Raw genomic sequence first — 16,294 nt, 5'->3', positions numbered from 1 at the left:
CATCTTCCTGGTAGGCTGCCCTGTGTATGAGTTCCCTATTGCTGCTGAAACAAGTGACCATGAACGTGGCATCTGAAAACAAATGTATCATCTTATAGTTCTAGAGGTCAGAGTCTGAAATCAAGGGGTCCACAATGTTGCTTCCTCTGGAGGCTCTAGGGGAGAAAACATTTTCTTCCCTTTCTAGCTTCTGGAAGCCACCTGCATTCATTGGTAGGGGCCCCTTCCTTCATCCTCAAAACCAGGAAGGTCACAGGCTCAAATATCTCTCTAACCTTGACCCTCCTGCCTCCCTCTAGGACTCTTGCCATTCCCTTGGGCCCACCTGGAAAATCCAGGTTAATTTTTCCAGCTCCAGGTCCTTAACTTCATCACCTCTGCAAAGTCTCTTTTGCAATGTAATATATTCACAAGCTTCAGGGACTAAAAGGTGGACATTTGGGGGCCATTATTCTGACTACCGCACTTCTCAAATGGAGGCCCCATGACTAATCACTGGTAGGGCCAAGAATGGAGTCTGACGCTCTGGATCCTGAGACACTTGTCCTTGCTGCTCTGCCACAGTGACGTCTCCACGTGGGACTGGCCGCTTAGTAAAGCGGTGACTTGCATCTGCCCACAGAGCTGGGGGAGTGAAAGGATCACACAGAGAAGGGAGGGCAGTGTCATGCCAGCTCTGCGGTGACTCACCCAGGAAGTGGGGCGCTGCATTTAGCTCTGCCATAGTTGCTTGCTTCAAAGGGGATTAAGACCTTTCTTCCAGAGATGCTTGGGGGTTTGTGTTGATTGAAAACACCTTGTTATTTTTTTCCTCCAGAGGAAAAATCCCTAAAGAAGTAAAGTAATCATATAATTATCTGTATTTAATCTCTCTGACTATAACCCCATGTGGGCCCTATTTTTCAACAGGCATTTGCTGGCCCCTTGCAATAGGCTTGTCATGGTGACACCCTGCAAGGAAAACCACATCATTTGGTTTTTACAAATGGAGAAACCAAGGCATGGGGAGAGTGAGAGATGCTGATCATTTGACCAGAGTCAACAACCAGGGGGTGACACAGCACAGATTTAAATACATCCGGTTCAGCACTGCTGTGCATCTGGCTCTTCATAGTGTGCAGCCCCAGGAAGTTCAGACACAAAGTGGGGTCTGCATAGAAAAAGGCGGAAATGGAAACTTTGAAATATTCCAGTTCCTCTCTAATAAGAGGAGCCTTGCTGAGTCCCGAGAGCTTTTGCACCCTCTTCTGAAATGACTTTGCTAGATGACCGCTGTCAGGGTCCAGGTAACCCCCATCCCTTCTGGGAAGCTTCAGGCCTCCAGGGAGGACATGGTACAGCAGGCCTCAGCAAATCTTGCTTCTTCCTCCCGCCTCTTTTTTGTCATTACCACTTTCTAGCGCCTTAGTGCTCCTGCATTTCCAGGTGAGGTACCATGGCATTGCATTCATGCAGATTTTTATAACTTTTAAAGTTTGATGTTGTCTGTGAGTAAGAACATGTATCCTTTTTTCCCTTATGGGGATAAGGACTCAGTAGAGGAGAGCTACATGAAGCTATAAGAAAGCTGGAAAAGCAACGAATCTGGGGCCATGTGAATGCACTGAGTAGACTCAGATCTCTGCTTTGTGCCCAATGAGAGGAGACTAGAGACCAGAGGCCTCCCTCCTGGCACATCACACTGGGCACAAAGCCCCTGAGCTTGGGGAGGTCAGGCTGATCGTCCATAAGAATGCTTCAGAGAGCGTGTGATCAAGGACTATGATCAACAAGTCTACTTTGGCTCAGAGTTTCCTCTCCCTGTTAGATGCACCTGGGAGGGATCTAGGAGGAATGAGAGAAGGGGGTGGGGGGTGGGGCGTAGGTCCTCCCCGCCCCAGTAATGCAGGATAATATTCCTATCTTAAGATCTTTATTTAATCACCTCTGCAGAATCCCTTTTGCCAGTAAGGTGGCAATCATAGGTTCCAGGGATTGGGACAAGGACATCCCTAGGGTTGAGGTGGCCATGCCAGTAAAGCTGAACTGGCTGGACTTGCCCCTTCGCCTAAACCAGTGGTCCCTGGTGTCCATGATGTAGACTTCAGGGAAACCAGGGCATTTGTAAAGTATGAGGGAGAGGGGCAAACATGGGTTTAAGGATCTTTTTCTTGGTAGCAGAGCCTCTTGAGGAAGGAGGAGTTTTTCCTATAGAAGCACAGGGTGGCCCCCTGTTGGCCTGGGTAGGTCTGGGCCTCTCCACTAGATTTAGCAAAAAGTCTAAGCACTTACAGAAGTTGAACGCTAATTTGCAGGCTCAAATGTTACCTGTCCAGGACATGTGGTACCTCTTTTACCCAACAGATGGCCCTCTGCTGCACCTGGCTGGGTGTACGAGCTCCAGCCTCTGGTCTGTCCCCAGCCATATCCAGGTTCTGAGCTCCTGGAGCAGAGACCTGTCTTCAGATCACTATTGGTCTTTAGACCACTTTTAAGAAGATGCTTGGAAGCTTCTGAAAAGGCAGAATACAGGATCACCTATCAAAACCCTAATGTCCAGCTTTCCCCAAGCACTGGGTCAGTTGTGCCAGGTCCACCCCTCAGCTGGCCCACCAGTGTCATTGTACATGCCAGGTAGTGCTGCACTGTCGCTGGTGAAATGTGAGCGCCAGGGAGGGAGTCGCTTCCTTGAGTGGGCCTTAGAACCAGGGAGAACTTGAATATGGAGGGCAGACTGTGCGCCAGCCCTCCTCGGTTGGCACAAGTCAGTTGCAACAAGCAGAGTCAGGCAGTATCTTTCCCATAGACACTGGGCACCTGCCGGGCTCCTGGGGACACAGTTATATCAGTAAGGAGAATTGAGGTTGGGCTGTATTTATTTTAGGGTGGCTATTAATTCAATTTAATCAGAATTACTCATAAATTATCGATTAATTACTATCTGCTGTTCATTTCAATCCTCTCAGCCTCAGAGCTAGCTTGCTCTGCGACGGATGCCATCGCTGTAATTGCAGGGTTCTCTGTCAACATTTAATCAGCGGTACTTATTAACGCGACACTGATGTGTGGTCGCCACCACAGCACTATCCATCAGGCCTGAGCAGCCAGCGCGGGCTCGGACACCATTGCTCTCTGTCACATTATCCAGCCCCCGAGCTTTTGGGCCAGGCAGGATGCTCACTTCACTAAATGGATACTCTGTCTCTCCTGTTCTACCCAATTTTTGTCATTGTCTACTTAAACACTTACAGCCCTTGGAGCTTCTCTCTGGGATGTCTGGGCTAAGCATTATCAGTTCTCACAGCCCTGTCTCTCTTCCTTCAGTGTTTTTGCACCCCGCCCAATGACTGTGAAATTCCAGAACTGGACCTCCTGGAGTGTTATCTGTGAGTGTGTGTGTGTGTGTGTGTGTGTGTGTGTGAGAGAGAGAGAGAGAGAGAGAGAGAGAGAGAGAGAGAGAGAGAGAGAGAAATGGAATTTTTAATTCTTAAATACAGTGTATGACCCAGAGAAAAGCAGTTGATCTTTTGGGTTTTTTTGTTTGTTTGTTTGTTTTTGACTTAGTGAGCATTCCTGGAGAGGAATCTGTTGTTTAAAGCTCTACCGGTACAAGCATGTCTTGTGTTAGGAAGGGAGAGCTCACTGTTTCTCTCTCTCTTTACAGTCTCTACGGCAGACACATGCAGGCAAATCCAGAACCACCGAAGAAAAATAATGACAAATCGAAAAAGATCAGCCGGAAACCCCTGACGGCCAAGAATAAGTAAGGGGTTCGCGTGGCCTGGACTTTGGACTTCTGGTCTCTTTTTTCGTTATTGCTTCTGTTCTCTCTTGCTCTGTCCCACAAGCAAATACAGTTAACCCCTGAACAACACTGGTTTGAACTGAATGGGTCCACTTATTCATGGAATTTCTTCAATAAATACTATAAATATATTTCTTCTTATGGTTTTTCTTAAGAGACTTTTTCTCTAACTTTATTATAACAATACAGTATGTAATACATATAACATATGGAATATTTGTTAAACTGTTTATGTTATTGGTAAGGTTTCTGGTCAAAAGTAGGCTATTAGTATTAAGTTTTTGGGGAGTCAAAAGTTATATGTGGTTCTAGCCATTTTGGCTCAGTAGATAGAGCATCAGCCTGCAGACTGAAGGGTCCTGGGTTCGATTCCTGCAACCTTTGTTGCAGGTTCGATCCCCAGCCCTGGTTGGGGTGTGTGCGGGAGGCAACCAATCAGTGTGTCTCTCTGACACTGATGTTTCTCTCTCTCTCTGTGTCTCTCCGCTTCCCTTCCACTCTCTCTAAAATTAATATCTTCAGGTGAGGATTAACAACAACAAAAGTTATATGTGGGTTTTTAGCTGCATGGGGGTTGCGAGGGGTTGACATTTTTCTTCCTAACGTTTACCACCTTACCTTTTAATTTCTTTTGGTAGGTGGTAGGTGGTAGATTTTTGTAAGTTCTTAAAACCATTTCCATTTTTTTTTTTTCTTAAAATTACCAAAGGTGGGAAAGAAAGCACTAATTCAACTGCGAATTCCAGAGCAGGCACACGTCTCAGTTCCTTGAATAGGTGTTCACAAAGCTGCTTGTTATCCAAAGAATAATTAAATCATGTAATCATTTAATGTCACAATTAACACAGTTCACTCTCTGTTTATTCACATAACTCATTCTTTTGCGTTATTAAAAATGTTCCTTCACCACTGAGATATTATGTTAACTTACAAATGATTTTAATAAAATCTTGAATTTGTATCCTGTGTTTTTTCTTGAATAAAGAACAATCTGCTCTTAGTATATACACATTTTTTACTTTTTACTGCAAATTTTCTCGTCCACTTTTATTGGTTATAGCTAATAAATTCTGAAACTTTCCATGAAAAAAATACAAAATTAGAGCTAGTTTCTTCTCACATTGACTTGTCAGTTGTTTTGTTTTTGACTGTTGCTAATTTAGGAAGAAGCAGAAAAACAGATCTCGGGGAGATTCTGCCAAAGGATTTTGGAAAGGAGCATTTCTTAGCTAAAGAAATGGTGACAAATGGTGACTTCTCCCCATGGCTGGCAGTTAAGAGCTGTGAAACGGAGAGAGAAAAAAGCTCAAGTATGTTTCTTGTCACTGCAGAAAATCCACTCATATCAAAGGGGATTTAGTGATGCCAGAGAAGTGTAAATGCACACACTCTACCCCACACCCGGGTAGAAACTGCACTCGCAGAGTCACCCAGCACTGATTGTCTAACAGCTGTGACAGGCAGCTTTGTTCTTATCAACAGTAACACATGTGTAAGTGAAAATATATCCCAGCAGCATTTTTGTGCTTAAGAGGGCTGCCAACACCGGAATGCCTGGAAACAAAAGGTGTGTGAAGATGTAACGTACTCCAGAATGGCTGTGGATCTACACCAGCACCATCACTTTTCGCAGTGGAATCCCCAAGGCCAGGACCACTGGAACATGTAAAAAGCCAAACTCAAAATACAACAAAAAATCCTGTTACTTAGGAAATGTATGAATGAGGGAGGCCGCCAATCAAGATCTTATTTCTGGATCAGTCCCTGGTGGAACATTGGCTGTGGGAAGAGCAGTCCCCAGTTGCCACCACCTGTTTGAGAGTCCGGTTGATGTAATTTTTCTAGGTGCAGTCTTTGCCTCAGCCTAATTTTTTAAATTGATTTTTTAGCTCATGAAATTGTAAGAGGAAGAACGGTGCTTCACTTGTTGATTGGAAAGACATCTAAAATTAAATTAACAACAAAACAAAATAAAATATATGATACTTAGTTTAATATGATGTTTAACAAAAATATCAGTATACTCTTATGAATAATTTTTTTAAAGCATGAACACTCTAGGTAGAAATATGGGTAATATATATAACTCCAAAAAATGTGCAAAAAAAGCCCAGACTCACTAGTAATAAAAAAAATAAATAAAGCTAAATCAAACAATGTGTAACAATGGAATATATGCAGTCATTTTAAAGATAGTATTGATAGAGGACTAACATGAGATAAACATTTTTATACATTGCTATTGGGAATAGAAATTTCCAGATAAATGGTAGCAATTTGGCAATAAGTAGCAAAACTTTTTTCTGGAAAAAGGTGGGACATTTCTATTTGGAAATATTAGTTTTGATAACTGGGAAGAATAAAGGAATGGAACATAGGGGTGTGACTATTTCTTTAAAATTCCCTCCCCCTTGGCATCCATCAATCAGCACGTTCTGTGGGTCTGTTTAGTTTTGTTTATTCACTTATTTTGTTAATTTATTTTTAGATTTGACTTTCAAGTGGAATGATACAATATTTTTTTTAATTAGTGTTTTTGTTTTCTTTAGATAAATGCTCAAAAGTGGAATTAGTAGATTGTATAGTAGCTGTATTTTTAAATTTTTGAGAATCCTTCATACTGCTTTCCATAGAGGCTGTACGAGTTTACAATCCCACCAACAGTGTATGAAGATTCCCTTCACATCCTTGTCAGTCTTTTTTTTTTTAATATATATTTTTTATTGTTGACAGTATTACAGAAATTTCCAATTTGCCCCTCCTCCTCCCAGCCCATACTCATCCCCTCAGGTCTTCACTAACCTATTGTCTGTATCCATGGGCTATAAATATAAGTGTATAAGTTCTTCGGTTTATCTCTTCTTGTTCCTTGTCAGCACTTTTTATTTGATTTATTGATGATAACCATTCTGATAGGTGTAATTTGATAGCTCATTATGGTTCCAGTTTGCATTTCCATGATGATTAGTGAAGTTGAGCATCTTTTTTTTTAATGTATTTTATTGATTTTTTACAGAGAGGAAGGGAGAGATATAGAAACACTGATAAGAGAGAAACAGCAATCAGCTGCCTCCTGCACACCCCCTACTGGGGATATGCCCACAACCAAGATACGTGCCCTTGACCGGAATCGAACCTAGGACCCTTCAGTCTACAGGCCAACGTTCTATCCACTGAGCCAAACCGGTTTCGGCTTGAGCACCTTTTATATAGGTCTATTAGCCATCTATATGTCCTCTTTAGAGAAATGTCTATTCAGGTCCTCTGTCCATTTATAATCAGATTATTTTGGTGTTAACCTGTATGAGTTTCTTATGTATTTTGTATGTTAACCTTTTATCAGATGTATCATTTGCAAATATCTTCTCCCATTCAGTAGGTTATCTTTCATTTTGTTGATGGATTCCTTTGCTATACAATTTTTTTTAGTTTGATGTAGTCCTATTTGTTTATTTTTTTCTTTTGTTTCTCTTGCCCAAGGAGATATATCCAAAAAGATATTACTAAGATCAATGTCGAAGAATTTACGGCCTATGTTTTTGGATGGTAGTTTATGGTTTTGGGTCTTAATTTAAGTCTCTTACCCATTTTTTTTTTTTTTTGGTATATTTTTGTGTAAGAAAGTGGTCCAATTTCATTTCTTGTGTACTTGTCTAGTTTTGCCAACACAAATTGAAGAGACCATCTTTACTCCATGGTGTATCTTTACCTCCTTTGTCATAGACAAATTGACATAGAGTGGCTTTATTTCTGGGTTCTTTATTTCATTCGCATGTGCGTGCATGTGTGTGTGTGTGTGTGTGTGTGTTTATATGCCAGTACCATACCATACTCTATTATTACTCTAGCTTTGTAGTGTAGTTTGATATTAGGGAGCGTGCTACCTTCAACTTTATTCTTCCTCAATATTTCTTTGGCTACCCTAGGCCTTTGGTGGTCTATATAAATTTTCGGATTTGGTCTAAATCTAAAAAGAATGATATTGGTATTTTAGAAATTAATTGGATTGAATCTGTATGTTATCTTAGGTGTAGACATTTTATCTTTAATCTATGAGCATTTTTTTGTATCTTGTTTAGTTTTTTTCTTTATTGTCTTTTGTTTTTCAATCTATCATCTTTTTAGTTAAATTCCACATCCTCACCAGCATTAATATCTCTTGGGTTGTTTTTTATGTTCTCCCACACCAGAGAGCATCCCAGTCTCCACATTCACAGAACCAGTCTGGTCCGTCTCGAGTCACCGGTTCTTGATGCTTCCACCCTGCATGCTCTGAAGTTGGCATTTTCTGTGAAAAGTTGTGGTCAGCATACCTGGCTGGTTCCTGCCCAGGAGAAAAGCAGGAGACAGTCCATCCATTCATAACTCCCCCTGAGCACCATCCAAAATATCCCTGCCACGCCAGGCGGCCTGCCGGTCTTGCTGGCTGTGTGGGCTGCTGTATTTGTCACTGTGCAGCCACTTCTTCAATCACTCTGCAGCCATAAGACAGAGGCTCCCATTACAGAAGGCCCTGCCCAGAGGCGCTGTCTGGGATCCAGATTGTCTAACCAATTTAAACTTGTGTGGGCTGCAGCTTTGTGGTGGTTGTGTGGTTAGCATCAGCAATGGAGAGGGTTTCGGTGAAAGGCAATAGAAACCACTCTTAATCTAAAAGTAAACAGTTGTGCCGGGACCAGTTTGGCTCAATGGATAGAGCATCGGCTTGGGGACTGAAGGGTCCCGGGTTCGATTCCGGTCAAGGGCGTGTACCTTGGTTGTGGGCATATCCCCAGTAGGGGGTGTGCAAGAGACAGCTGATCGATGACTCTCTTTCATCGATGTTTCTAACTATCTCTCTCTCTTCCTCTCTATACAAAATCAATAAAATATATAAAAAAAATAAAAATAAAAGTAAACAGTTGAGAGAGGTGGTTTGAATTGCAGGTGCGTGAAAGCCGTGAAGATGTCTGGGGTCCCAAGGGCTGGGAGGAAGCTGCAGTCGGAGGAGCCATCTGTGTTAGTGGAGGCGTTCAGAGGGGCCCTGGCTTTGGCTTGTCTTGGTCACAGGTTGCCTGCCTTTGGTACTAGGCTCGGTTGAATAGTGTCCCTTCAAAGATTTATGTCCCCCTGGATCTTCAGAATGTGACCTTATTTGGAAATAGGGTCTTTGCAGATACATCAGTTAAGATGAGGACATACTGGATAAGATGGGCTAGATCCAATAACTGTTGTCCCTAAAGGTCATGTGATGACACGGGGTGGGGGCATACTTGGGAAACATGGCCAGGTGACCAGAGGCAGAAGCTGGAGTGATACAGGTGCAAGGATTGCCAGCAACATCAAAGTTGGAAAAGGCAAGGAAGCCTTCAGAGGAAGCACGGCCCTGCTGACAACTTGGTTCTGGGCCTCTCACCTACGGAACTGTGAGATAACATATGTCTGTTAGTTTAAGCCACTAAAGGAATGCAGGCACTAGAACCAGCACAGAACTGACATGGCTGCTCCCTGGAAGAGGACAACCTTGATTGCCCCTCTCATCAGATGGAAGCCAAAGCAAGCAGGGCAACTGCGCTTTTCACTGTGCTGAGGGCTGACCCAGAGGAGGTGTGGTCCACTTTCTAGGCTCCTGCATGTGAGCCTGGACTGGGACCCCAGGATTGCCTTCGGGAGATGCATCCCATTCCCGGCTGTGCACCCAGTTCCCCAATTAAGAACCCGAGTGATTCCTGTTTCATCAGGTAGCTTCTCTGCCTGCAGAAATGTCTAAAAATGGAATTATCTCTTTTGAGGAAAGAGACCTTTTTGGTTACCTCATTAAAGAATTCTCATTTCTTTATAGGTGTTGTTTGACAGTCTGTATTCATGCTTATTTTCCAGCCCAGAACTGTAAACAAAGACAATAAGAATCAATATGAAAAGGGGCTTTTCTGTGCTGCCAAATTATTTTTTTCTTTGTTGCCCAGCTAGGACTTGATTTATACAGTTTTGTGCTCCTCTGGAAAACTTTCACAATGGCTTTGTGCTAATAGAGGTGATTCATTAACTCATTCACCAGAGAACACTTTTGGGTATGTGTGGAATATGTGCTAATTTTCACAGCATCTCTGGCAGGACACATAGTAATGAAGCAGAGGTTGCCTCTGGGGATGCAAATCGGGGACACATTTTTCACTGTCTGCCCTTTTTAGAAAGTATCTACATGGATTAAATATTTAGAATAAATAAATATATTTAATTTTAGAATGCCAATGGCTTCTCTAAAATATCTGTTGAGCATGCAGTATATAAGGACACTATACTAATTACAGAGTATGCAGTTTTAAATAAAGCAGATACAGTCCCTGTCCCAGGGAATTTTATAGTCTAGTCCAGCGATTTTCAACCTTTTTCATCTCATAGCACACATAAACTAATCACTAAAATTCTGAAGACACCAAAAAATACGTTTTTTGCAGACTTGGCAAAAAAATAGGTATAATTTCAATTTTTCACACCAGACAGTGATTGTTGTGTTGCCTATTGCCATTTTTGTCTTGACAATCTAAGGGAAAAGAGACCAGTGCCCCTGACTAAATAGTCAGGTATTGCATGTTTTAAAAATTCTCTCAAAACACGAGTTGAAAGTCACGGGTCTAGTCTAATGGAAAAAACCATCTATGCATTAATAGTCACACGAATAATTATATAATTACAAATTTCACAAACCTCTGTCAGAAGAATTGGGTGCTACAAGAAAGAATAATATAAGGGACAAAAGATAAGGGCCTCGCTGCAAGCCTGAGAGAGTGGTGTTTTGTCTGAAGGAAGAAGGGAAATGGAGTTCAGGCTGAAGCCTTGAGCAGATCAGGAATTGGGGGCATTTCCCAAACTATTAGAATAGACCAGAGTGGCTAGAGATGAGTAAAGAGGGGCAGGAGAGGTTAGCAGGGACCAGATCCCACAAGGTTATCATCCATCCAACACATGACAAAGCCTTGCATGGTCCCAGGACTGGAACCACAGCAGTAAACACTTGGCTCTATAAGCCATCTGTGGAGTCTGGATTTCATAAAAGCTCAGATGGAATCCATTGAAGGATTTGAATTAGACGTATGTGATCTGATATAGACATTTAAAAGACCATGGATCATCAGAGCCTCTAAGTAACTCAACTCCTCAGCACATATTCCACACATATTCTTCTTTGGGGAAGAGAGAACAAGTAAACAGACTGCTTTAGCAGCATCTGGGCAGTGAGCTTGGTCAGGCCACTTCGCTATGTGGATTCCAAAGTGAACAAAACCAGTATTTATTTCACCAGCTTTCGCAAAATGGCCAACAGTCTTGGTGTGTCCATTCTGAGAAAGTTTCTCTAGGAAACGAAAAACTCAGAAGATGGCATTTAATCTGGTTGTTTTGATGACTAACTTTCAAAGGCGCTAATAAACTTTATTTCTCCGAGAAGATCAATTAGCACAAGTTCCCCATTGCACCATCATTTAACAACCTGTCATCAGCGCAGGGCTGTGTAATGAAGCCAGAACAAGACGAGGCACCAAATCATCACACTGGATCAATTAATGATATTTCTGTTATAACTTTTATTTTGCTATTTTACTCTTCAAGGACACTACCACAACCCTCCTAGCAAGCAGCTCATTGATTTTTTTTTTCTTTATGATTTATCACTGCAGGAGAACAGAGAACACCAACTTTATAGAAATCATATGTCTGCAATATAAAACAGTTCTTAGCATATTTATATTTTTCATGTTTTCCTTCCAAAAAATGCTTTCTTGCATATAGTTAGCCACTTAATCTGTTATATCTGGAGTAGAGAGATACCAGTTTCCTATTCAGCTAATTTAGTTTAATCAAAGGTTTGGGAAAGAAAATATTGCCATCTTACCTATAACCCCCAACCCCTTAAAAAAAATAGATCATAGCATGAAAACAGGATGTAAGAGAACCCTGGAGATTCGTGCAGGCACAGTTTTGGAGATCATCTTACCCAAACCCCTGCATTGGACATATGAGAACCTTGATGCCCAGAGAAGTCAGGTGATCCCAGAAATTCAAGAAGATCAAGGTCAACTAGCAGCAAAATCAAGACAAGAATCAGGATGTCCAGATATAATTTGGAGATCGTTTAAAAAATGCTAAAGGGGAAGAGGAGAAGAAAAGCAACAGAAGGTATGCTAACACTGTAATCCCCACACTTGTGCACCTGAAAAGTGAGAGTAACGCCTGCCTCTTCTCTCTTTTCTGAGGAGTTGAGTTACTTAGAGGCTCTGATGATCCAGGAGTGCTTGGAGTTACCAAAGGTCAACAGCATCTGTGGCCTGAGAACATGGGAAGCATTTTGCCCTGGAGCAAAACCCTTAGCCCCACCAGCACACATGAGCCAAACCTGGATCTACTCGGATCCAAGTACAGCTTCCTGGAAGGCCACATGGCGAAGCCTTTTGCCTGGAATAGAACATAACGAGGTATTTATATGTATAACCCCAGAGATTTGTTTGGGGGGTGGGGATCCCAACCCCCAAAAGCAAAAACAAACCCTCTTCATTAGTTATCTGAGCAAAATAGAGCAACACGCTTTCAAAAATGATCATTTTGTTAGGGGGAAAAAAAAATTTACAGAAAGATCTAAATACAGCCAAGGTATAGTAGAATGAGACTGGTGGTTTCATATACATTTTGAAAACTGCCTGAAACGGAAAACTATTTGAGTAAACATCCATCTAACCTAACTTACCAGAGACATATACCATCCACAGGTCTCTTTGGGCCAATCTGTTCAAGTTGGGACTAGATTTCCCTCAAAAGTAACAGAGGTAGAAGACCATCTCTTCTTTTTAATGAAAACGCTCATTTTACCTGGACCATAATGTGTGCCTGGAAATGTGTAAGTTGTTTCACCTAAATTTCAATAATCCCAGCATCATGCATTAGTGCTAAATATTAGCTTTGCATACCTCCGGTTGTTGCTCGTTTTCATTGTTCCAAGATGGCTTTCACATTAAACCTGGTTGACATTCACAGAAGCATCTTATTGTAGCTTTACCCCTATGTTTTCTCTCTCTCTTCCAGCCCTTTGCACCCTGTCTCCTCCAAGAAATTACAACAAGCCCTAAGCAGCTCCCCCTAAGTAAGGAGGAGCTTGAGTAAAGAAAAAATCAGGGGTGACCAGAATAAATGAGCATCTAGAAGTTTGTTCCAGTGAAAACCCTTGAGCAACAAAGCCTAGAATGTAGTACAATAACATTAAGGAGAAACAGAAGCATAGCAGAAAGATGGTCATGAAAAATCCACAATAAAACAATTCACCATTAGCAACTGGAATGATGAGATTCACATCTTTATTCAGCATTATTTGAAGTAACAATAATAACTAAGTATCCTTCATCATACCTCTATTTTCAACATGCTAATTAGCCTAAATCACTGGTTCATTTCCATCTATATCAACTGAAACCCTCCTGTTAAGGGACACAAAGCTCTTTACAAGTGTAGCATTAATTGTCTTTCAGGAATACATAGCAAAGCAATATTCTTCCAACCTCTTTTCCACAGAAAAGTTTAAAATGTAGACGTTTATAGAATGATGTTGTCAACCATAATTTTGGCTTAGATCTGTGTGTGGGGCAAGCAGTTGTTAAGATCAGCAAAGGCTGTGGCGAAATTCCACTGTTTATAAAGGTGCCCAGGGGCTGGGATCTGAAGCGTCCCAGTCACAAAAGGGTTCTGTGCTGGTGGAGGGTTCGTATTACGGAAGAGTCTATAATAGATGTGAATCTATTGCTGTATTTCAAAGGCTGTGTTTCTTGAAACATTTTAATGTCCTCCCTCAGTCGGAAGTATCTGTGTCCAAAATAATAAATGGTCCCATACTTTTCCCTTCTGTGCCTCAGGAGGCTTGCTTTTTTGAAGTAGATGGAAATTGGTGTGGAAATCATGAAGGAGGCCCAGGGGAGACTAAAACCAGCCATTCACAGCTGCCAGCCACCGCTGGACCCCCCTCTAAACTGCTATTTCCATGTCACAGAGATTTTTCATTTTAAAACATTCTGAGATATTTTCCATGGTGTTGTGGCTAACCATTTTTAGTCAGTTAAAAAAATGCCTTTATCACCTCCCACCAGGAAACTCATGGAACACACTGTTGGAGATGCTAAAACTTTGTTCATTTCTTCTTTAAAAATATTAATGGCAAGCATTAAAAAAAAAAAAAAGGAAAAGTATTTAATTTGGTTTTCTGAAAGCTAAGTTTGGAGTTAAAAACTGTACAGCTAACCGTGAATAAAGCATTTGTGAGTAATCGCAATTATCAAACCTGATCATTTTCATCAGCAAGACAAGCACCAGGTTCTCCGTCCAGCGGGGGTGCAGAGAATGTGCCCGGGTGCCCGGGTGCACCCTGGCTTGGATGGTTCAAATGTACAGCATTTAAAGCTCTGGTTCCCCAAAGCTAGTAGATCTGGTGGAAAAGAATGACGAAGGAAGAGGGAGGTGGGCACGAGCAGGAGCGGAGGGGGTGAGGGTGCTGAGACCAGACTGTTGCTCAGGTTGGCATAACGAATGAGACTGATGCCCTGCCGTGGAGCAGGATGGAGAGGCCCGATTAGTCCCCTCTCGTCTTCCACCTGTTTCCATAAATGAACCACGGCCCTAGGTGAGAGCAGGTGCCGAGGGCCTTGGTGTTCCCCACAAGCAGCTGAGAGCGCTCGCTGAACGTTTAATAACTTACAAACTCCCTGCACCTGGGAGAATGTGTAAGCTGTAACAAATATTACGCTTTGTTTACTCTGTGGTCTACGTAACCACATTCCAGGGACAGCAGGAAACAAGGGGGCAACAAATAGCACTTTCACAGGCTCTTGGTCATTGGTTTTCTCCCCCATGTTGGGAAGAAATGCAAATTATTATAATGGGATTTCTTTTCTTTTCTTAAAAAGGACAAGGAAATAAGTGAGATGCCGTTGAAGGAGAACAGAGTAAAGGAATGAAACCAGGGAAGACAATATAATCCTATATAATAAAAGCCCAGTGACCAAAATGGCAGAACCACCAGAATGACGAGAGACCAAAACTATCACAGCCCCTCACCTGAGCTAGCTGCCCCCCAGCGAGTGGTTGGGGGCGATCAAGCATGCAGGCAAGTTGTTAAAGGTGATCAGGCATGCAGGTAAGTGGTTAGGGGTAATCAGGCAGGTAAAGGCAGTTAGGGGCAATTAGGCAGGCAGGTGAGTGGTTAGGGGTGATCAGGCAGACAGGTGAGCAATTAGGGGCCAGTGGTCCCAGATTGTGAGAGGGATGTCTGACTGCCGGTTTAGGACTGATCAGGCCTAAACTGGCAGTCAGACATCTCCTGAGGGGTCCCAGATTTTGAGAGGGTGCAGGGTGGGGCTTTCCTCTGGGGAGGGGGCGATCCATTGCAGAGTCCCAGCTGGGTGGATAGGGCCTACCCCTTTAAAAAAAAAATATATATATATATATATATATATTTGACTTTTTACAGATAGGAAGGGAGAGAGAGAGCCAGAAACATTGATGAGAGAGAATCATTGGTCAGCTGCCTCCTTGCACACCCCCCACTGGGGATGTGCTTACAACCAAGGACCTTGACTGGAATTGAACCTGGGACCTTTCAGTCCACAGCCGATACTCTATCCACTGAGCCAAACCGGTTTTGGCAGGGCCTACCTCTTTAGGGCAATTGATTGCAGGGCTCCTGGACTGTGAGAAGGCACAGGCCAGGCTGAGGGACTCCCTGCTTCCCTCCTGAGTGCACGAATTTCATGCACCGGGCCTCAAGAGCCAGGTATACGCACACTTTCCCACAGTGGCTTTCACCTCCTAGTGGATCTTAAAGTCACCCATAGTAAGATAAAAGGAGTTTGCTACTTAGAAGGGAGATCTAGTCCTCTCAACAGTTGGCTCATTTCTTACTTATTTTCTCTCTCTTAAAAGGAAAGATCTTTTTAAAAGTATTAGTAGATAAAGACACCTGGACTTATGCACATTGATGGGTTGAATTTCTTTCCCCCCATATTCATATGTTGAAGTTCTGACTTCCTCCAATACCTCCAAATGTAAACTTATTTGGAAATACAGTCCCTGAAGGTATAGTTCTTTAAGATGAGGTTATACTGCAATAGGATGTGCCCCTAGTCCCATATGACTGGTGTCTATGCAAAGAATGCCATTGAAGAGAAAGGCACATGAACAAAGAGGACAATGTGAAAATATTCAATGAAAGGATGGATGTCTACAAACCAAGTAGACAGGTTAGAGCAGAGCCTGCCTTCCTAAGGAACCAATCCTGCTAACATATGATTTCAAACTTTATCCTCCAGAACCATGATACAGCAAGTTCTGTTTATTTAAGCCACCTCATCTATGATACTTTGTTATGGTAGCAGACTAATATAAGCAGTTTTCTGTGGAGCAAAATAGTATAACATATTACCAAAAATAATAAAAGCTAACATCCATCAAGGAATCACTATATATGCCTAAACCGGTCTGGCTCAGTGGATAGAGCGT

The 16,294-nt window shown here is 42.3% G+C and overlaps 1 protein-coding gene across 3 annotated transcripts in view; it reads left to right on the top strand.

Annotated features, from left to right (window-relative positions):
- The window catches only part of RSU1 (Ras suppressor protein 1), a 223,674-nt gene that overhangs the window by 186,049 nt on the left and 21,331 nt on the right, over positions 1–16,294 (top strand). For 2 of the 3 annotated variants that reach the window (XM_084871374.1, XM_084871376.1), the window contains one exon: positions 3,644–4,784. The exons of the other annotated variant lie outside the window; for it this stretch is intronic. In XM_084871374.1, coding sequence (XP_084727500.1) covers positions 3,644–3,746 — 103 coding nt within the window. In that variant the 3' untranslated portion in view covers positions 3,747–4,784. Of the gene's footprint in view, positions 1–3,643; positions 4,785–16,294 lie in introns of those variants that run through there. 3 annotated transcript variants of the gene reach the window in all.

The sequence above is a fragment of the Pipistrellus hanaki genome (genome assembly GCF_964339955.1).
Source record: "Pipistrellus hanaki genome assembly, chromosome: 1".
Classification (NCBI taxonomy): domain Eukaryota; kingdom Metazoa; phylum Chordata; class Mammalia; order Chiroptera; family Vespertilionidae; genus Pipistrellus; species Pipistrellus hanaki.
Note: the sequence above shows the minus strand (reverse complement) of the source record. Positions and strands in the feature narration are given on the sequence as shown.